The sequence below is a fragment of the Gymnogyps californianus genome, chromosome 3 (genome assembly GCF_018139145.2).
Source record: "Gymnogyps californianus isolate 813 chromosome 3, ASM1813914v2, whole genome shotgun sequence".
NCBI classification, from domain to species: Eukaryota; Metazoa; Chordata; class Aves; order Accipitriformes; family Cathartidae; genus Gymnogyps; species Gymnogyps californianus.
The window spans coordinates 17,626,518-17,647,592 of NC_059473.1; the positions used below are offsets into that span (position 1 = coordinate 17,626,518).

The following is a 21,075-nucleotide window of genomic DNA, read 5'->3' on the forward strand; positions in this document are numbered from 1 at the left end:
GCAGAAGTAGAGGGACTGTATTATGCCTCTGCTTAGTCCTGCTTCAGAATAAAGTGCACTTTCCTGGTGTCCATAGCAACATGTTGAAAATTTAGAAACGGCTCAATGAAAAGTCCTAAAAGATAAAGCAGAAAAATTCAGTTGTAATGAAAAACATACTGACGGCGATTTCTTACTTTATCAAGGAGAAGGCTGAAGGAGTAAATTGCTTGCACTAAATATGTGCATGCATTGGGTATGGCATACATTGGTATAAAGAGAACCAGTAACTGGATGCTAAAGCTGGAGGAATTCAGATGAGCAATTAAAGTGTAAATTAACAGGGTAACAACTCTGTAACCAGCTAACAAGCTTTATGGTGGTTTCTCAGTTGTTGGAAATACTCAAATCAAAATTAAATGTGTTTCTGAAAGATATGTGCTGAAGTTCCTGCTACTAGAATTGAAGCAGGAATTAATTCAGGGAATTATTATAGCCTCTATTATTCATAAGGTCAGACTAGACAATCAAAATAATTTCTTTAGGATTTAAAAAAAAAAAGCTCTGTAAATGAGTCTGAATTATTAAAGTATAGTCTTTGTGGTACTATGCTAGAAGGGAATATGAAAACTTACTAATAGAGCATGTACTGGCTTGCTCATTTAGTGATGTTTAATTGTGGCGAAGGTGTGCATTACGTAGGCCAGATAACCCTGAGAATGAGGTCTTACCTTTCTGAAATCACTGTGAATCTGCTGTTGATTTTCAGTGGCTGCAGAATTTCATGTTTTCATACTTCATGGAGTTCAGGGAATTGAGCTGATCCGATGAAGTCCTGAGCAGTTTGAGTCCTAGTTGCCTGTAAAGAGTTTGTTTTTTCTGGGTAATGGTATGGTAGCTGAAATCATCCATGGAGCTGCAGCAAGGAGCTTTGTAACTCAGCTGGGAAGAGACCTGTTGGTTTCTGATGTGTAGAGATTGTGCTGTTTGTCTCCTGCTCATCTTTAGTTAGACAGTGTGTCTTTGTATGCTGCAAGATTATTATTTGTTTGGGCTCTTTGAAGTACTGGATTATGAAAGTTTAAAGGGAAGTAAAATAAGGCAGTAATTAGCATAGAATTGTATTATATTTCTGTTGTCCTTTGCTGTGAACAGTCAGTATAGTTGGCCTAATGTAGGGAGATAAATGAGTGAGAACTTTCATAAGCATGAATTATTATATAAACTATTGTCTATTCTGGCAGTCATACACAGCTGTGTAACCTTGGCAGAGTGATTTTAAAGCAACTCCTACCTTGGTTTTTTGCATCTGCAAAATGATGACATTAGTGTTTTTCTGCCTGTGGCTTGCAATGCTTTGGCACTATGCACGCCAAATCTTTTTAAATATCAGTTCATGCTAACTTTTCTTGCAAAAGCACTGCCAGACTATTTATAAATACACTATGCTTTGAAGCTATGGTAACTGTACTGTTTTCTTCCAGTTGGCTCTGCAGTATGTGTTAGTGGCCAGGGAGCTTGTCCTACTATTAAACACTGTAACATCAGCGACTGTGAAAATGTTGGACTTTATATTACAGACCATGCACAGGTATTTTTCAATATCAATTTCTTTACTTTGATAAAATTGTTTACTGTTCTTGGTACCTGTCTTAATTTACACTTTTATTTCCTAGGGAATATATGAGGACAATGAGATCTCCAATAATGCGTTAGCAGGGATTTGGGTTAAAAACCATGGAAATCCCATTATCAGACGGAATCACATTCACCATGGACGTGATGTTGGCGTTTTCACTTTTGATCATGGCATGGTAACGTATATGTTTTCTTTTGAAGAAAGAAATAGAGATGTTGTGTAGCTACAGTCTTCCAGTTTTGCCTGTCATTGAAGAAATGTTTAAAAAACCATGCTTTTACATGTGAACAGATATTTTAAAATATGCCTACTGTTCTTCTCTTGCCCTTCAGTGGGCAACTTCACTTTAAAGACAATTTTAGCTGAAAGAGGTTTAAGCAAGCTTTTTGCAGTTGATTGGCAGCCTGTTACATTGAATTATGTTGCAGTGACAAAATACCTCTTGAAATAGGATGTAAATGGTAGGCTTACGTTTACACTATTGCTTCATTCTTTTTCCTTTGAAACGGAACAAAAAATAAGGTGCTGGAAGATTTAAAAATGAAAATGCTCTGTGGAGACTGAATCAGTCTAATTTTAATGGTAAATCTCTGAAATGGGGTATGTCCAACTTCTATGGGAAGAGGACTTTTCTAACATGGAGTTAGTTGTGGAATTTTAACACAGAACTTCGTTTTCAGAATTCAGGCCTTCTTTCATAGAAATGTTTGTTTCTGTGGGATTGAAGGTGATAATTTCCATGTACATGGAAAAGTAGTGAGTAATGAGTTTGCATAGCCCTTGAAATAAACAGAATGGATTTTTGCTACTGAAATAAAAGATGATTATTTGCTGATTTGTTTTAGCAAAATATTCTGCATGTCTTCCAAACAGTGCCAAGTCATTGTTTTTCCTGCTTGAATGACAAAGTCCCAATTCCCCCCACCCAGCTGGCAAAATGAGCAGGTTTTTTTCTAGTCACTCTTAAAATGGCAAATCTTTAAGGACACTTTCCATAGAAAGCAAGAGCTCTCGATCCCCAGGTGTAAGAAATCGGGAAAGGAGGTCAAACTAAAGGGCAAGAAGGAAATGCACAGGCAGTGCAAGCAGGGACAGGTATCCTGGGGAGAGTATAGGGACGCTGCCTGGTTGTGTAGGGATGGGGTCAGGAAGGCCAAGGCGCAGCTGGAGCTGAACTTGGCAAGGGATGCAAAGAATAATACGAAGGGCTTCTACAGGTATGTCAGCCAGAAAAGGAAGGTCAAAGAAAGCGTACAGCCCCCCCCCAATAAGCAAGACTGGCAAACTGGTAACAACAGATGAGAAGGCTGAGGTACTCAACAACTTTTTTGCCTCAGTCTTCACTGGCAATCTCTCTTCCCACACCTCTTGAGTGGATGGACCGCAAGACGGGGACTGGAGGAGCACAGTCCCCCCGACTGTAAGAGAAGATCAGGTTCATGAGCACCTGAGGAACCTGAACATACATAAGTCTATGGGACCTGGCGAGATGCATCCCAGAGTCCTGAGGGAATTGGCTGATGTAGTTGCCAAACCATTCTCCATGATACTTGAAAAGTCATGGCAGTCAGGTGAAGTCCCCGGTGACTGGAAAAAGGGAAACATTGCACCCATTTTTAAAAAGGATAGAAAGGAGGACCCTGGGAATTACCGACCTGTTAACCTCACCTCTGTGCCTGGGAAGATCATGGAACAGATCCTCCTAGAAGCTATGCTAAGGCACATGGAGGACAGGGAGGTGATTTGAGACAGCCAGCATGGCTTCACCAAGGGCAAGTCCTGCCTAACCAACCTAGTGGCCTTCTATGGAGTGACTACATCAGTGGACAAAGGAGGAGGCTATGGATGTCATCTGTCTAGACTTCTGTAAGGCCTTTAACATGGTTCCCCCCACAACATCCTTCTCTCTAAGTTGGAGAGATACGGATTTGATGGGTGGACTGTTCAGTGGATGAGGAATTGGTTCAATGGTCACATCCAGAGGGTAGTGGTCAATGGCTCAATGTCCAGATGGTGATCGGTGACAAGTGGTGTCCCTCAGGGGTCCGTATCAGGACCAGTACTGTTTAATATCTTTGTCAGTGACATAGACAGTGAGATTGAGTGCACCCTCAGCAAATTTGCAGACAACACCAAGCTGAGTGGTGTGGTTGACGTGCCTGAGGGACAGGATGCCATCCAGAGGGACCTGGACAAGCTTGAGAAGTGGGCCTGTGCGAACCTCATGAGGTTCAACAAGGCCAAGTGCAAGGTCCTGCACCTGGGTCGGGGCAACCCCCGGTATCAATACAGGCTGGGGGATGAAGGGATTGAGAGCAGCCCTGCAGAGAAGGACTTGGGGATACTGGTGGATGCAAAGCTGGACATGAGCTGGCAATGTGCACTCGCAGCCCAGAAAGCCAATTGTATCCTGGGCCGCATCAAAAGAAGCGTGGCCAGCAGGTCGAGGGAGGTGATTCTGCCCTCTACTCTGCTCTGGTGAGACCCCACCTGGAGTACTGTGTCCAGCTCTGGAGTCCTCAGGACAGGAAAGACATGGACCTGTTGGAGCGGGCCCAGAGGAGGGCCACAAAAATGGTCAGAGGGCTGGAACACCTCTCCTCTGAAGAAAGGCCGAGAGAGTTGGGGTTGTTCATCCTGGAGATGAGAAGGCTCCAGGGAGAGCTTATTGCAGCCTTTCAATACTTAAAAGGGGCTTATAAGAAAGATGGGGACAGACTTTTTAGCAGGGCCTGTTGCAATAGGACAGGGGGTAATGGTTTTAAACTGAAAGAGGGTAGATCCAGACTAGATGTAAGGAAGAAATTTTTTACAATGAGGGTGGTGAAACACTGGAACAGGTTGTCCAGAGAGGTGGTAGATGCCCCATCTCCAGAAACATTCAGGGTCAGGTTGGACTGGGCTCTGAGCAACCTGATCTAGTTGAAGCTGTCCCCCTGCTCATTGCAGGGGAGCTGGACTAGGTGACCTTTAAAGGTCCCTTCCAACCCAAACTATTCTATGATTCTATGAAAATTACACACTTAAAAAGTACAAAATGTGATCAGAGTAGGGCGAACTAGATGTCAAACTAAACAAGGGATGCTGAAGTTAAACTGCTCGCTGTCAGATCAAGTGTAATGTTCAAAATCAACATGATTTCGGATTCCCTCTTGCCTTCACAAGGATACCACAGAATTTGATGATTATCTTGCTGTAGGCATTGGATACTGCAGGACATGGATTGCCTATAACTTTGGTGATAGGGAATAATAAACTATAGTCAGTTGCTTTGGGGGTTGTATTTTTAAAGGTGCTGTAGATAAATAGAATCCTATTCTCTGGTGCTGTGCTGCTGCTGTAATGAAAACCTCACTGTAACAGACTTGATTTCAGAACGCTGCTGAAGAATGAGGTCAGCCAAACCAGTGCACATTTCATGTACTCTGGGATACTAGTGCATGTTCCCTTCCATACATTTTGTTCCTAGCCTTACTACCTGACATGTTTCTTGCCTAGCTATGGCTAAATATATGCTAGGCCTGTCCTTTGGCAAGAAGACCATAATTAGACCTGGTATGCTATATCCATGGATGTTCTTTGTAAGTAAATGTCTTTTATCATCTAAGTAGTAGTTTTGCTAGTAGGTCTTATTTAGTCCCTGAGAAAGATAAATAATACTTTTAAGAAATACTCGTAAAAATGCAAGCATTAGACACTAATGGCTTTGACTAGCTGAGAAAGACGAGTCCCAAGTCACACTTTTGCAGACATAGCTTGAGTGTAGACTGGGCCTCTTTTTTCTCATTTCAATTTTCTCATTTTATCTTCTGACCTTTGGATCCACTGTTCCTTCTGTATCCCTCAAGTATTTCGTCTTGCTGTCACCACCCCCCCCGCCCTTAGTATGTTCAGAGATCTAACTACAGTAGACGTTCACTTTTAACTTGGACTCATTCAGTGCTTGCTCCAAGGAAACTATAGTCCACCATTTTAAAGTAATCTTATTCCTAAATAAAATGCTTATTAATTCAGGTACTAAATTGTTTTAGCTTTCCTACTGAACTTCTACATGAGGATTTTCTACGCTGTGTGTTATGTGTTGGGGGACTGTTGGCTAGGTCTCAGATGCCTATTGAATAAAATAATAATCTCTTGTAATAAGACATTTCTTTGGGGAAATAAATTTCCATAATTTTGATGAATGATTAACACAATTACAGCTAAGACATAACGTAGCAAGCTTTCAGAAAAAAAATATTTAGTTTTATCATGGTTAAGAGGAAGAAGAGAAGCAGCTGGTTTTTGAAGATCGATATTTTGATCCCTGACCTGGGTGTTTTGAGGCTCACTAAATTGTGGATCTTTTTTCTCTTTGTTAGGATATCTTCATTCCCTTGTTAAGTACTTGTTCTATTGCTTTAGTTCTAACCCAAATCTGGTTGGGTTCTTGATGAGTGTTGGCAGTCTGGAAATAGTATTAACAGAAAATCCACTGTGGATAGAAACTAGTGAGGCCTTTCTCCTTTCCACCCAGGTTGCTGGGGAGGTAGGGGTAAAGGAGTAATGCAATACTAGTTGTAGCTGTTTGATTTGCAGTTTTCTGGTCTCAGTGGAAGGTAAACAGGTAGTGGAGTGCTGTTATTTTTGCGGCTGGCATAAAATCTTCTTGCCAGTGGAAGGTGGGATTCTGCTCTGTTAGGTGCCTCTTCTCCACTCTTAGTTACATCCTAAGGAGCTTATGTGTTCTGTGTTGGGCAAGATTATATCAGCCCAGAAGATTGCCTTTCTAGCAGTCTTCTGACAGATTTCTTTACATCATTTTCTATTCTCGAGAGATGTAGTTGTTTGGCCATTTTGCAAAGAGCGGTGGCAAACTTAAGATGTTATGTCTTTGTTTTATATTATCTCATTGTTCGGATACTGCCACTGCCTCATTTAAGCTGTATTAACATATTGTATAAACACTCTCCTAATCCACTTCAGTGGATACATATATCCATACATCCTTCCAAGATTTAAACAGGCTCGGAAACATGTAATGAAGTGATTTCAGCTATAGAAAAGCTGGTAAAGGAGAGTGTTTCAATAACTCCTGGAGAGGAGATGTCTGTATGTAGGCTTGAGAGTTAATTGGAAAGTCTGGCTAGGAGCTGCTTCTTGTTTAAGTACTGAAGTATAAATATTAAATATATGAGTATTGAAATATTTTGAAAAATTTAAGTCAGACTGAATTCACTTGATTCATTTTAAATAAAAGTGTATTTGATCTCTTTTCTTACCAGGTAAGAAGGAATGCCTGTTCCAATGCTGCGATCAGTGTGATATCACAAGCAAAATGGAACAGAAATAAATTTTTCCTTTTTGTTTAAAGGAAACACTAGGACATTAAAGAGAACATGCAAATAATATTTATCTCAGCAGCAAATATTATTGAAATCTTTCTTAGTCATAAACTCCTTTGAAAGATTCTCCCCCCCCCCCCCCCCCCCCCCCCCCCCCCCCCCCCCCCCCCCCCCCCCAAGTCAGCTTTTGGCAGCATCCTCTTTTCTGTATCATGCTAGTGAAAGAGTTGATGAAATTACGTTATTGGTGATATTTACATACTCTTTAAGTGACATGGTGTCTTTCAGATACAAATCCTACATACCTAAACAAATTAATGGATTTTCTACGTTCACTTCTCTCGCTTCCCTTCTGTTATTTTTGGGTGTGTATTTCTTTTTTCACTGCTTGTGACTGTGAAGTGGGATAAGTACATTCCAGTGCTGAATTCCTACCCTACACGTTCTTTTCCCGTGGGTTTCTGTGCTGGAGTGCTGGCTCTGAAAGGTTCAAGAATGCTTTGTTTTTCAGTTTCGTGCTCTCAGACTGTTCTTTGTGTTTTGATATTTGTAGAAACTTAACCTCTTATTTCAAACTGGCAATATTCTGATGTTTGCCTTAGTGCTTGTGCCAAATGTTTAACAAGCAGGCATTAAAAATGCAGCATGGCATTGGCACCCCTCAGCGCCTTATGCTGACCTCTCTTGCCAGTTGCCTGAGACAAATTACCAGACATTTGTTATAAATTGTATTTAGTAGTTGTATGCAAACAACAGAGAAGTTCTGATTTACTTTAAGAATAAGCATAATCTTATAGTTTAAAGCTGGGATCTAGGCATAACAGTCTTCATTTTCATTGCTCCCAAATGAGAAACGTAGCACTATTGGTTGTTTTTTTCTTTTTGATGAGAGAAAAGTATAGTAGCATGTGTCTAAGTTGGGTGATTGTGACTAGTTGGCAGCTCAGTCCTTTAAATACTCAAAATCAGATAATTTTGAAGTGTGTATATAAAGTCCAAAAAATATAAATGAAGCTTATGCCAGTTTCTATACAGACTACATAAAAACTCAGTTGGCCTTTTGCTGCAATAGCAAATTTTTCCTATGCACTAAAAATAAAGGGTTTGTTTTGCATCTTGGATGTGGTTTTCTTTATGCTGCATTTGGACTTTTATAAAATCCACCAACTCTCAAATAAAGACCATTCCAGGCTTTGGGAGGCAAATTTTTATAAACATGGTTTTTATGCTGTCAGTCACAGTTACTGCTATTTAATTAAGTTGATACAGAGTCAGATACTCTTTAGCAGTTCATTTCTTTCTGTCTTGGTCTTCTGGTTTTTTTTCTTACCCTGTTGGGAATATGAGTGTCAATAAATATTTAGGAAGTGTTAAAGCTTGCACAATTAAACAATAGCATGAAATACCTCTGCGTTTCTGTAATGTTGTGATCTTTGAGACAGAGAAAGAAAAAAGCCCTTTTAGAAATACATGGGGAAAAAATTCCTCTGCGAAGAAAAGCAGTGAACAAAATCCCATCAGTGACAAGTTTTAACCCTAATGTATTTCAAAGCAGTATTTGTTAGACTAGTTAAAATGCAGAAAGCAAAAAAAAAAAAAAAAAAAAAAATCCAAGTTCAATTACTGAGTTAGTCTTGATGTAAAAAGTCTTCTGAGCTTGTCCAGCTGCGCAGGAACCCTTCTTTGTCATCACATCAACTTTTTCTGTACAGAGTAGTGTGTGGAAACATCAACATTACCATTACTGTGGTGTTTGTCTGTTCGTGACTACTTTCTCTGCTCAGCTCTTAACAGGCTGCAGTGGTGTGTTCTTGCCCACGCTTTTTGTCACTGTAGCTGTCATCTTGTGTCCACAGCTAATGCTTTGCCTGGAATTTTAAATAAATTTGGTGTACAGAGCTACTTTTTAATACTTAGGATTTTTCAAGCAGAAAGCTACTGCTAAGGTATTTTGAGTCTCCTTATACTTGGTATTTTTGTGTAAGATTGTAATAGTTTTTTCCACATGCATCCCTTCTTCCTTATTAATCACAGGGGCCTCTTTTTCTTGTTAAGCAATCCTGGCACTGCCAGGTGCTGTGTCCTCCAGGTGGTTCTACTGCTAGTTGATGAACTGTCACAAAACACAAGTAAAATACCCAGCACACTTGAAAATCCTTCTTAGAAGGAGGTGGAGGCAATATAATGCTTGCAATCCCTCTATGCAGAGGAGGAGTATTGACCTTCCTGACCTTAATAGCTGCCTGGCAGAGTCTCCATAAAGGATCTGGGCTTGAGCTGCCCGACAGCTGGACGGAGCTTAAGAGCTGCAGGTTGGGCAGCCCGTGTGTCCTGTTAGACAGAAGTGGTAAGAAAGGAGCAGGCTGTTTCTAATGGTATTACTGGTTATGCCTGGAGCTGGCAGTAAGCTTTGGGTTTGCAAACAGTATTAATGGGCCCTATGGATAATAGATATTTAACTCCATACTTAGAAACACAATTTCCGTGTTATTTCCTTGTTAACAAAATATTTGTTAACTTTCCAAGAAGAAAATGTTGTCTGAACCCATACGTGGTTTCTTGGGATCCAGAAGTTCATCACTTTAAAAAATAATAATAAGTAAAAGGGAAGACCTCTTTGAGAGGATATAGTTCAAAGGCACAGTAATGCCTTTTGAAGGGGAGCGGCTGTGGTGGCTGGAAAAGATACCAGGGATTGCCTAGGGGCATCTTAAAGACTGAGATGGGTTTGGCCCTTCTCCCTAGGGGCTGAATTTGGGCCAAAAGTTGTTGGTTTCAGCAGAGAACAGCATAGGAAATAGGCAGTCTGGGAATGAGGTGGTGGCTCAGGACTGTGGGAGAGCATGTGTTTCTTACAAACAGCAATTCTGTTGGTTTAACTGAACTCAGTTTAATAATTACACACACAGGTGGTGTTCAGACATGGTCTCAACAAGTGCAGAAGTACACTGGGTTTAACTGCATCAGCTCAAAGTCAGCAGTTGAGCTTAAGCTGACTCTGCTTGAGGTGGACTGGACTTTTTAATGAAGTTTCTCTTTATGAATATTGAATGTTATAGGATCTTACCTAGCAAAAAGCCTTGACTTTGTGACCTGGCAGTCAGCCTTATAAAGGAATCGGAGAGAGAGAGGGCTTTTTTTTTTTTTCTTCTCCCCCTTTTGAGGAGCACTTCCTTCACAGAGGCTTACAGCAAATTCTCAGTTTCTTCTGAATCAGTGGTCCTACTTTTTTCAAGACGCAATAATTTTCAAGGCTCCATTTTCTCCTTGAAGAAATGACACTTGTACTCTGCTGTCAAGTGATGTTATGGTGTTCTAGGACATAGTGGGCAGAGTACAGTTAATCTACAGGTACCTCTTCTGTTCCTCTCTGAAGTTTCATACTATGTAGATACACTGGGACACAAGCAAAAGTGAAGGAGCCTTCTCTTTCACTTCATTTCCAAGCAAGTTTAAAAGTTACACAGTATATGGTATTGTTTTCAAGAATTAAAAGTATTTGTACCAAAATTTCCTTACTTTCAAATAACAGCGCTTGCTGAAGCTTGCAAAGATATTGCTGACTGCAGAAAGGCTCTGCTTGTTTGCAACTTCTACATGGCATCTGAAATGGCTGTGATGAAGCGCATCTGAAATACCTCTTTTCTTTCATCGTGTTGCTGTAGTCGCAACATATTTGGCACTTAAAGGGAAGATAATGTGTGAAGTAATTAAAAAGATACTAGACCATGTATAGTAATATTTTAATTGGAATTATGTATTCCATTAAGAGGATTAAGCTTTACTTTATACCAAATTGTCATCTTAAGTTTCTCTGAGGGCTTCATTTTAAGTGAAAATGAGGAAAAAAAGTGGTTCCTTTTGGGATAAGAAGTCCCAAAGACTGCATGTTGGCATGAAGGTGTATTTCTGAGATCTCCTTTAGATTCCCCTGTCTGTTAGTGTGTAGCTTCCTTGAGAACTCTGAAAACATCTTGACTCACTCTGAACAGATCTAATCCTAAGTCCTTGAAAAAAATATATTCTGAATTTTTACAGAAAGCAGGCTTTTTCCATTTGACTTTTTTATTTGTCACCCAGAAGGGCCTGGGGAGCCAAGCTGTGTGCACTGATAGTACTTTTTTGGAGAACATTTAATCAACGCAGTGCCTGTCCTGACTGCAATCCTCAAAGTAGGGAGAAGTGCATGCTGTCTTGATTTCCTCTTTGAACTGTATGTGTTTCTGCTTTTTTTTGTAATCAAAATATGTTTGATGAAGTCCCGTAGCAATTCATAGCACGTAAGTAATACAACAGTGAGACAGAATACTTTCTACCTAGATTGGCAGTAACTTGAGTAATTTCCGTGTAGTAGGTAGTAGTAGAAACTCCAGGACGGAGGTGCTTATGGTAGTAGGTCATGTGAGTACAAACACTGGAATCCAGTTACACTGAGCAGTAGGAAGAATTGTGCTTTTTTGTAGTTCGCAAGTAAAACAAGTCTCATGATTAGCGAGACTAAGTAACTAACTTAAGTGGCTACAGGAGAAACAGTATTTGGACGAGGTGCCTATGAGGGTGACAAAGATCAGTAAAAGTCAGGCCCCTTTCCTTTTGGGTCAGATGTTTTGCCTATATACATGTTATCAGTTCATTAAACAGGTGATCTTTTGCATGATGAGGACTGATACTGCTAAAACTATAGCTGGAATCATATAGATCTTTTATACTATAGATGGCTTTGCAGAGCACAGAGACCCAGACATCTAGGAGAAAAGAAAGAACTAAGGTTGGTTCACATTATCATTCAACCATGTGTTCTTGGATGTAAGGGACAGTGCAATTTGGGTTGTTTGTCAGCAGCAGAGTACTGCTCTGAATGTCATGTGCTCTGTTTTTAGTCTTGCCCTCTGCAGCTGCCTGCTGGAGACAGTCTGGGTTAGTTTTCAAGAGCTTGCATCCAAGCCATCCACAAATTAAAACACATCACTTGGTGATTGTCTACCATCTCCAATAAGAGATGCTTCCTCTCTTTCAGTTGTTTAGTTTGTGTTCTTTTAGTTGGGCAAAATGGGCATATAATACCATTAAAGTTCACCTCAAAGAATACATTGAATTTTAGTATCAAAATGTTCTAAAACAGTGTCAGAAAAATGCTCTGAAGGGACTGACACAGTTACTTTGTGTGGCCCTGGAACGAACTAGAACCGGAGAAATCATTGGGCAGAAAACAACCATTTTGCCAGATGAATTTTCAGGTGGACCAGTTCATCACGCTGCTACATAAGTGCTTGTTGGCACAGCAGAAGGAGCATGCCTGGGATGGCGTTGTGGAATGTCGTCGTGGTTTTTTTTTTTTTTTTTTTCATAGCTATGCTGTTTATAAAGCATTTGTTTAAATACAGTTTTGTTGTAGGCCAGCTACCACTATTGTAGTGTCTAAATGGAAGCGTACACCACTTTAAAAAAGGAAGGGGGGGAAAAAGTTTACCAGTTGGCCACTCAGACCAGTCCAGCCCTGGAAAAATTACTCATCTACCACATCCATATGTATTTATTCTGATCAGTTATTTCAAAGAAATTTAGGACACTTCTTCCTAAATAAATCATATTCTTACCAAATATATATGGTTCTGGGTCTCAAAATAAGTAGGTAGTCTTCTGCATAGCACTGTCCTTTTCATATTGGACCTGTGGGCTTTATGGTCTTTGAAAGGAGTCTGATCCTTAGGAGCTGCTAAGGAAACCTGATATTCAGTCCTCTTCAAGGTGCTATATCCAGAGTTGCCATTTTTTCTTTGAATTCCATGGGTGGTAATAAATAGCGGTGCAAACACAGTGTCTTTGAAACAGTATTTTATTTTGGGGAAAAACAATGATATAGTGGCAGTAGCTGTTTTAATTAGCTATATAAGTACTTACATTTTGTCATCTTGGTACTGTTTCCTTTTAAGTAAGGATTGCATTTAGAGGGGAGGGAGGGTACGGAATAGCCTTCATTTTAAAAAGGACTTTTACAGGAAACTGCATGTTTTGTGTCTTAAGGGTTATTTTGAAAGCTGCAACATACATAGAAACAGGATAGCAGGTTTTGAAGTGAAAGCATATGCCAATCCTACGGTAGTTCGGTGTGAAATCCATCACGGCCAGACTGGAGGAATCTATGTTCATGAAAAAGGAAGAGGACAATTCATAGAGAACAAAATCTATGCAAACAATTTTGCAGGTGTTTGGATTACCTCAAACAGCGACCCAACAATAAGGTATTGTTTTCCTCATTGATATTTTATTACTTAGAAGAAGAGATTTGATGGGGATGGGAAAAGTGCAATTTTATTTCATTTCTTTATAATGAACTGTAAATACACCCATGTATGTAAAAATGAAATTGCTGTCTGTGTTCAGTTGAACTGTGTTTTTAATTTGCATGTGTATTTGGAAGTAATGTATTTTTTAAAGTGACAGAAAATCTGTTTTAAATCTGAATATTGTACAGTCCTAGACACTGCATACATGTATAGTATTGTACAGTGTATTATAATAATTTCATAATGTGGATACTTTTGTTTCTTAGGGGCAATGCAATTTTTAATGGGAATCAAGGTGGTGTTTATATCTTTGGTGATGGAAGAGGCCTTATTGAAGGAAATGACATTTATGGTAGGCTAATTTGCTTATTGCATCTTGAATTCTGGGAAAAACAAGTATGTAAGTTGTATTAAGTAACATTTTTGTTAACAGGTAATGCATTAGCAGGAATACAGATTCGAACAAACAGCTGTCCCATAGTTCGACACAACAAGATTCATGATGGTCAACATGGTGGAATTTACGTAGTAAGTATTATCTACAAACAGGCATACAAACTTGTTTTCTGTTCATATAAATGTTGGGAAAAGGTATGCTATGTAAAATGTTTGATTGTACTTACAATGACTGAATTTCTTACATTATAAACTAGGTGAATTGTAATAGACTGAAGCTGGTGCTGATGTTTAAAAGATGAAGGCTCTTATGAATGTCACTAAATTATTTCTATTACAGAGTAAAAAATTTAAAATGGGATAGATGACAATTTCACCGTTTCTGGGTTCAAAGCTTTTTAAAGGTTTAGTTTTTATAGCGGTTTGTCATTATTTTAAAAAAAAAAACCAAACTAGAAATCTGTCCAGCTTTTTTGGAGTGTAATGTGTTTACCGCTAACCTCAGAAAATTTTTTTTTTTTTCTTGCCTTCAGGATGATATACATTGCAATTGCTGTACGGTCGTGTATTGTAAAAGTGAGGAATAAAGCACAGTTTCCAGCGTGTGTAAGGGCTCTGCTAATTGAACTGAAAGAGCTGTCAGGTTCCCTTAAGCAATATCAGATTTTGAGAAGTATTTGTGTATCTTTCTGCCAAAAGTTACCTAAGGTTCAGCTAACGCTGCAGGTGTGCAGCTTCATCTGTTAATACTGTAAACCTAACCAGAACAGCTTACCCTGACCAAGACTACTGTTGCTTTACTTTTAAGCGCAAACATGTGGTAAAGATAGTTACCTTAAGAGACATGTCAATTTTTTGTCAGTCTGGTGGACAGGGCTGAGTGTAGGTTTAAGTGTGAGGTGCCACAGCTTTCATCTGATTGCATGGCACTGAGGCAGTACCTCTTCTACCAACAGCTGGCAGAGATTTGCAAATACTACTGCAGAGCCTTGAAATATAATGATTTACATGTAGAGTGTTCTTCGTTTCACGGCAAACATTCAAAATCATGATGTACTGCTACTTAATAAAAAAAAAAAAGAAAAAAATGAAAATATGTACTCAAATAGAAAAGAATTACTTTGCTATAGTAAAGAAGCCATGTTGGGGAGGGATGGGTACAGCCAGAAAAACAGTATTGGCAGTTAGCAGGTTTTCTCAAGTCTTGAATTGTCTTGTATTTAGCATGAAAAAGGACAAGGTGTGATTGAGGAAAACGAAGTTTACAGCAATACTTTGGCTGGAGTCTGGGTGACAACAGGGAGCACTCCAGTCTTGAGGAGAAACAGAATACACAGTGGGAAACAGGTGAGTTTTGCTCTGTGGTTACAAGGGGGCCATAGAGAAGTTCTTCTGTGTTTTTATACTTCATTACTTTGGAACTAATAATTTAATTCTCGATGTGTTAGGTTGGAGTTTATTTTTATGACAATGGACATGGCGTGTTAGAAGACAATGACATCTATAATCACATGTACTCAGGGGTTCAGATAAGGTAAAATGTATTCTGATTTATGTCAAAACAGACGTAGCTTGTTTTGTGCTCTTTTGTGTCTTTTTAACTGTTCTTGTCATTTTGTTTCCAAAAAGTAGCTTTTTTTGAAATCTAGTATGTCTGAATAGCCTCTGCTTCAACTTACAAGAAAGTTATTACTAGTACAGCTTGAATAACGACTAGAACGTGGCCTGTAAAGCTATGTTTGCATGTTTGGAAATAACCATATTTTAGTAAGATTTTTAAGCAGTGAGATCTATGGGGCACTTCTGTAGAGGTGTTTTAAACATTTGCCCTTGGGAGATAGTAAACTTTTAAATGACTTCTTTGCTTACGTTTCTCTCTAGAACTGGAAGCAACCCCAAAATTAGACGCAACAAGATCTGGGGTGGTCAGAATGGTGGTATTCTTGTCTATAATTCTGGTAGGTTTGTTTTTCGTGTTTATCCAGAATTGTTTATGTTCTACAATATTACCTCTTCCCATTTATTATCCTTTTTGATTTTATTTTTTTCCACCCTTCCTTCAATTTTAGGGCTTGGATTTATAGAAGACAATGAAATTTTTGATAATGCAATGGCTGGTGTATGGATTAAAACAGACAGTAATCCTACACTAAGAAGAAATAAAATCCATGATGGAAGAGATGGAGGCATCTGTATATTTAATGGGGGAAGAGGTAGTTTTTTCCCTTACTGGCATATACTGAATATTCTGGATAAGAGTTTAATTTCAGATTAAGCAGTGTCCTTTTTAAGTGCTCTTTAGAAACCTAGCTCTTGTCTTCTGAAGTAATAAAATAGTTATAATGAACGTACACTGATGCTTTTTAGCCTTAATTACATCAGTAATACTGAAATCTGTGGGAGGCAGAGAGGTTATTAATCTCATCCAAGAAGACTGTTAGATTGCTGCTTAGGACAGTCCTTTTATCCCATCTGCTTTTGTAAGCTTTGCCATTTGACTGAAAGACAGCATTGAATTCAAGTCACATAGCAAAAATCATGCATCTGAACAGTTCAGGTTCTGCCAGTGTCAAAGATTTAGGGGGAAGAAAAGACAGATCTTTAAGGAATCTCTTGTATGCTTGTAAACGTAGAAGTGGTCCTCCTCTGAAATCCCCTCACTGTTGCGTGTCCTGATATCAGCTTCTGATATTTTGTAGATAATCACTTGCTGTAAATGAGCTTTAATTTTAAGTTAAGCACTTTAAAGTAATCCTGTCCTGCAATAACAAAAATGCAAGTTAAGCTTTGCTTTGGCAGGCTGCTTGTTTTAGAAGACAAGAACAGAAAGATGTTAGAAAAATTGAAGAAAAATTTGGAAAGTGAAAAGACTTAGCGTTTCCTCAAAAATAAAACAGAGTTTTCTGTAATGGTGCATACGATCCCAAATTCTGTTCTGTACGCTGAAAAAATACACTTACATGGTTATACACTGAGAATTACTTTAAATTTGTATCACTAACTTCAGTGCTATTGGTGGGTATTCCCCAAATGAAAGGAATTAGCAGGATGACGATACATGAGATCTTTTGAAAATATTTCACAGAATGATTACAGGTAAGGAAATGTTAACAAGCTCAAATGTCATGTTTGTTGGTCTGTCATAGGTCTCCTGGAAGAGAATGATATCTTCAGGAATGCTCAAGCCGGTGTTCTTATCAGCACCAATAGCCACCCTGTGCTAAGGAAAAATCGAATATTCGATGGATTTGCTGCAGGTTTGTGGTGTTTAAATCAAATTTTGAAGCGTTACAGCTTAGAGTGAGCTCTTCACAAAGCTAACTCTGAGTTTCTTTACCCCACAGTATTTAGACATTTTAACAGAGATTGGGATATCCTTCAGTGTATTCTAGAAATCACTTGCGAATTCAGAATTGTAGCCAGAATATCTTTACAGCAGTCTCTGGAATTACTAGCATGTTGAGAAACAACACATATTCTGCCTTCTCATTTTTCTGTGAAATACTTTTCCATTATTTTATTTTAGAAGTAATTGATAAAGTCGTCTAGGACATATTTATAGTTGATCTGCTGGATGCTGGTTTGAATATTTTATCACTGCTTTAAAACCTAGGAAACAGAGCAAATATACATTTTAAAGAGATTTGAATTGCATCTCAAGTTCAACTTTCTCACTCCACAAACTTGGAAAATTATTAAAACGAGCATTTCTTACTCCAAAAGAGATGAAGAATGTTTAATAGTGATCTTTGTGCAATTTACTGTTTAATGATTGCAGTTCCATACTTCTTGCATTCCATTCCATTCCAACTAAAATTGCATTCTTGAGTTTTCTCCCATCTTTCTTTCAGAAGAAGCAAGTTTTCTGAGAAGAGCCTCTAAAGGTGTTGTTTCAGTGTGGTGGGGGGGAAGGATAGGTTGCTGTCAAGAGCAGTCCTGGACAAATGACTTGGAAGACACGGGTTACTGATAAAAGCTAAGATTTAAAGAAATTAATTTTAGGTGCCCATCTTGAGAACTTTTTTAAAAAGATATTTTAAAAAGGGTAAGGTACGTGCACAAGAACTTTCAAATATATGTGAAGATGACAGCTTTAAGCACCCAAAAATCATATCCCCCTTGAAAATACATGATCATAGTACCATTTTATTATCAGACAAACTAGTAGTGTATTGTTACTACCAGAAACCATGCATGCCAGCTGTAGCTCTTTGAAAGGATTCAACAGAAGTATTTGAACCTCAGTTTTATAGCAAATTACAGTGCAATTTCTAGCTACATCATTTTCCTTTTTTCCCCCTGAGTTTATGATGGTTTAAAAAAAAACGAACAAACTCTAGATCATGAGAGACGTACAAATGCACAATCGCTAAGGATTTAACTTTCCCACTTTCTTTTCTCTTCTTTGTTCCCCTGACCCAATAAAGGTATTGAAATAACAAATCACGCAACTGCAACATTAGAAGGCAATCAGATTTTCAACAACCGCTTTGGAGGTTTATTTCTAGCATCTGGTGTCAATGTCACAATGAAAGGTGAGCCTGAGCCCTTGTTGGTTGTGTTTGTTCACTTTGCATTTTTTTATTTGGTGCTGGGTTTTGGGTTTATCGTACCATTTTTTCCATTTTTGGCTCAGATTTGGTACCACCTTAAGCTAAGTTGTAATGAAGAGTTTCAGCTGAAGGTAATAAGCCAAGCTAAGCTATCTTAGATTTTTAGACAGCCAGACACTTTCAAAGGTAACTTAAGGTTTTCCTATCATATTAAAACTCTGTTATTAGCTCTTCTGTCTCAAAATTGTTTCCGAACTGGTTACTCGTCTTTGGCCCATCTCAAATTCCAATTCTAAGTTAGCATAATGGGAAGTCTTTTGTCACATATCTGAAAACAAGTGTCCAGTAAAGGAACATGCCTCATTGGCTTTTAGGATCTAAAAGCATGAATATTCACAATCCCAAATCACTTTTTTCAGAAAATAGGAACATTTTACATACATAAAATTCCCATGTATAGTGGAGAAGTGTTGCATGAGACAAGATCCTCTTGGAGGAGATTGGAGTGATGGTTTGAATGCCAGACAGCTCCAGGAGGTTATTGTAGAAGACAAAGGTTCAGTTTGCAGAATTTTTACCTGCTTGGCTGTACTTGTTATGCCTTTTCCTGTGTATTCTTTACACCACTTAAAACACAAGCTCTGGCTCCCTGCTTCACAGCTCCTGGGCTTACTGACTGCATCAGTCACTGCTGTGATGCTACTGGGAGCGGACAGAACTAGTTCAAGGTGCACTTGGGGACTTGACAGAAGATGTAGTAGCTGAGTAACAGAGAGGATTATCAAATTCACTATGCCTTGGACACATCTTTTAAATGCCGGAGGTGGTTAGACCTAATTCCCACTTCTGTTGTGCTGGAAAGTGCCTTAAACTCTCCTGGGGGGAAAGCCATGCTTTTCTGCTTTCTGAGGGATCTGTAAAAGTCCTTGTGGTAGATGAGAGGCTTTCAAACATTTGGGTTTCGGAATTCTCAACAGAAAACTTAAGCCTGATGGGAAGGTTTGTTTCTCTAACCATTTATTCACAAACCAGTTCACAAAGAGTATTTAAATGAAGGCTTATCAGGTGTTTTATGCAATGCATGCAAAGAGCAACAGTCTTTCCAGTCTGAGGAGTGCACTGCACTGTCTGGGCATCTGCCTTGTAATCCGGCATTGAGGATTTGGTATGCTTAAATGCCAAAACTAAAACACAAGTGTAGAACTAACTGTTCCTAATGGGTTTAGATCTCTGCTTTAACACCTCAAGAAAAAAAAAGTCATTGATCCAGGTGTGATTAGTTCTTGGCTTTTTTTTTTTCCCCCAACAGATAACAAAATAATGAACAATCAAGATGCCATAGAAAAAGCTGTCAGTAGAGGCCAGTGTTTATATAAGATATCAAGTTACACCAGCTATCCGATGCATGACTTCTACAGGTAAGAGGTTCTTTACTGTAGAAGTAAGGACAGAAAGGTTGTCAAACACAATTTCTCTTCTAGCAAGACCCCTAAAACAGTTGCCATATGCCTGTTAACACACAAATGTGTGCTCTTCCTCAGCTGCAACAGAAGAGGATTAAACAAGTTCCCATTGTTTTGAATTTACTGTGGGCTTGAGGAAAATGTATTGTTACTGTGAACCTGACCCTAAGTGATTATACAGCAGAACTGCTTTTTTGAAGCAAGCAACCAAAAGCATGCCATGAAATCCAAGTTCACATACAATTCTTAGGTTTTAGTCCTATGCACGTCCTTTCTTTAGTGCTGCTTTGCTGCTATGCCCTCCCTGAGCACTTTACTCAGCTTATCAGTTTCTGATTTATGCCTAATATGATGCATTTTACTTCAGATGTCACACCTGTAACACCACAGACCGTAATGCCATATGTGTGAACTGCATTAAGAAGTGCCATCAAGGACATGATGTAGAATTCATTAGACATGATAGGTATGTTTCAAACAAGTATGTTGAGCAATTTTGACAATGCAAGTGAAGTAGAAACTAAAGAGCTCTCTTTCTTTGTAGGTTTTTCTGTGACTGTGGTGCTGGAACACTGTCTAATCCTTGTACGCTTGCTGGAGAGCCTACACATGATACAGATACACTATATGACTCTGCTCCACCTATAGAATCTAATACATTGCAGCACAACTGAATTCCTTTCAGAAAGAAAGTCCTGCCATTCTAATATCGTAACTGTTAAAACTTTTTTTTTGGAGGAAGTTATACTTGCCCATTTCTGCAGAAAGAGACTGTATTAAAGCGGATGTGTGAGGTGTTGACACTATGGAGCTCAACCTACCAAAAAAGAAAGTGGCAATATGTTGACTCAGGATAACAGAACTGGGCGTTTTAGCATTACTGTGTAAACAAAGACTTTGAAGGGACAGAAGTGAAGAAAAATAAGCTGCAATTTTGTACAGATACCAACTTCTGAAAGCTGGTGTTTTTACAAGTAGCATTGAAACGCAGTCCAATTTGCAGTAGTACTATTCTGTAGACAAGCAGCATTCTTTGTTGCTGCCTTTATGGACATGGGTACCAATTGCTTTTGTAACATGGTAAAAAATGTGAGCTAGCACTTCTGCATTTCTTTTGATTTTTTAACATTTATTCAGATTGAGAAATATGATTTTAATGCTTTAATCTCATGTAGTTTGTTTCTAATTTCAAGCAAAAAAATCTTATTGTACTTGAATGTGTCCTGTTTTGTTAGCACACCTAGACTTGCTGTAACTGTACTCATGTCCCAGTATGTACGTTCTTTCTATGAAAGAGAAAACACTAATCTTAAATTATATCCAGCAATTTTTCTGGTGTCCTCTGAAGTTAGAATAATCTCCTTCCCTGCCCCAGCAATAGCCTGTACTCAAACCACCCTAACAAAAAAAAGCGAGTGTTTTAATGAGACTTCC

At 38.8% G+C, this 21,075-nt stretch overlaps 1 protein-coding gene across 4 annotated transcripts in view; it reads left to right on the plus strand.

Moving 5' to 3' along the window:
• FBXO11 (F-box protein 11) overlaps positions 1 to 20,858 on the plus strand; it is a 78,462-nt gene extending 57,604 nt beyond the window's left edge. For all 4 annotated transcript variants that reach the window (XM_050895073.1, XM_050895074.1, XM_050895075.1 and 1 more), the window contains exons 10-23: positions 1,464 to 1,570; positions 1,656 to 1,793; positions 12,967 to 13,184; positions 13,496 to 13,581; positions 13,663 to 13,757; positions 14,850 to 14,972; positions 15,074 to 15,159; positions 15,507 to 15,583; positions 15,695 to 15,838; positions 16,772 to 16,882; positions 18,053 to 18,160; positions 19,488 to 19,596; positions 20,009 to 20,107; positions 20,186 to 20,858. In XM_050895073.1, the coding sequence (XP_050751030.1) occupies positions 1,464 to 1,570; positions 1,656 to 1,793; positions 12,967 to 13,184; positions 13,496 to 13,581; positions 13,663 to 13,757; positions 14,850 to 14,972; positions 15,074 to 15,159; positions 15,507 to 15,583; positions 15,695 to 15,838; positions 16,772 to 16,882; positions 18,053 to 18,160; positions 19,488 to 19,596; positions 20,009 to 20,107; positions 20,186 to 20,315 (1,631 nt within the window). In that variant the 3' untranslated portion in view covers positions 20,316 to 20,858. The remainder of the gene's footprint in view (positions 1 to 1,463; positions 1,571 to 1,655; positions 1,794 to 12,966; positions 13,185 to 13,495; positions 13,582 to 13,662; positions 13,758 to 14,849; positions 14,973 to 15,073; positions 15,160 to 15,506; positions 15,584 to 15,694; positions 15,839 to 16,771; positions 16,883 to 18,052; positions 18,161 to 19,487; positions 19,597 to 20,008; positions 20,108 to 20,185) is intronic.
• Positions 20,859 to 21,075: the final 217 nt, after the last annotated feature.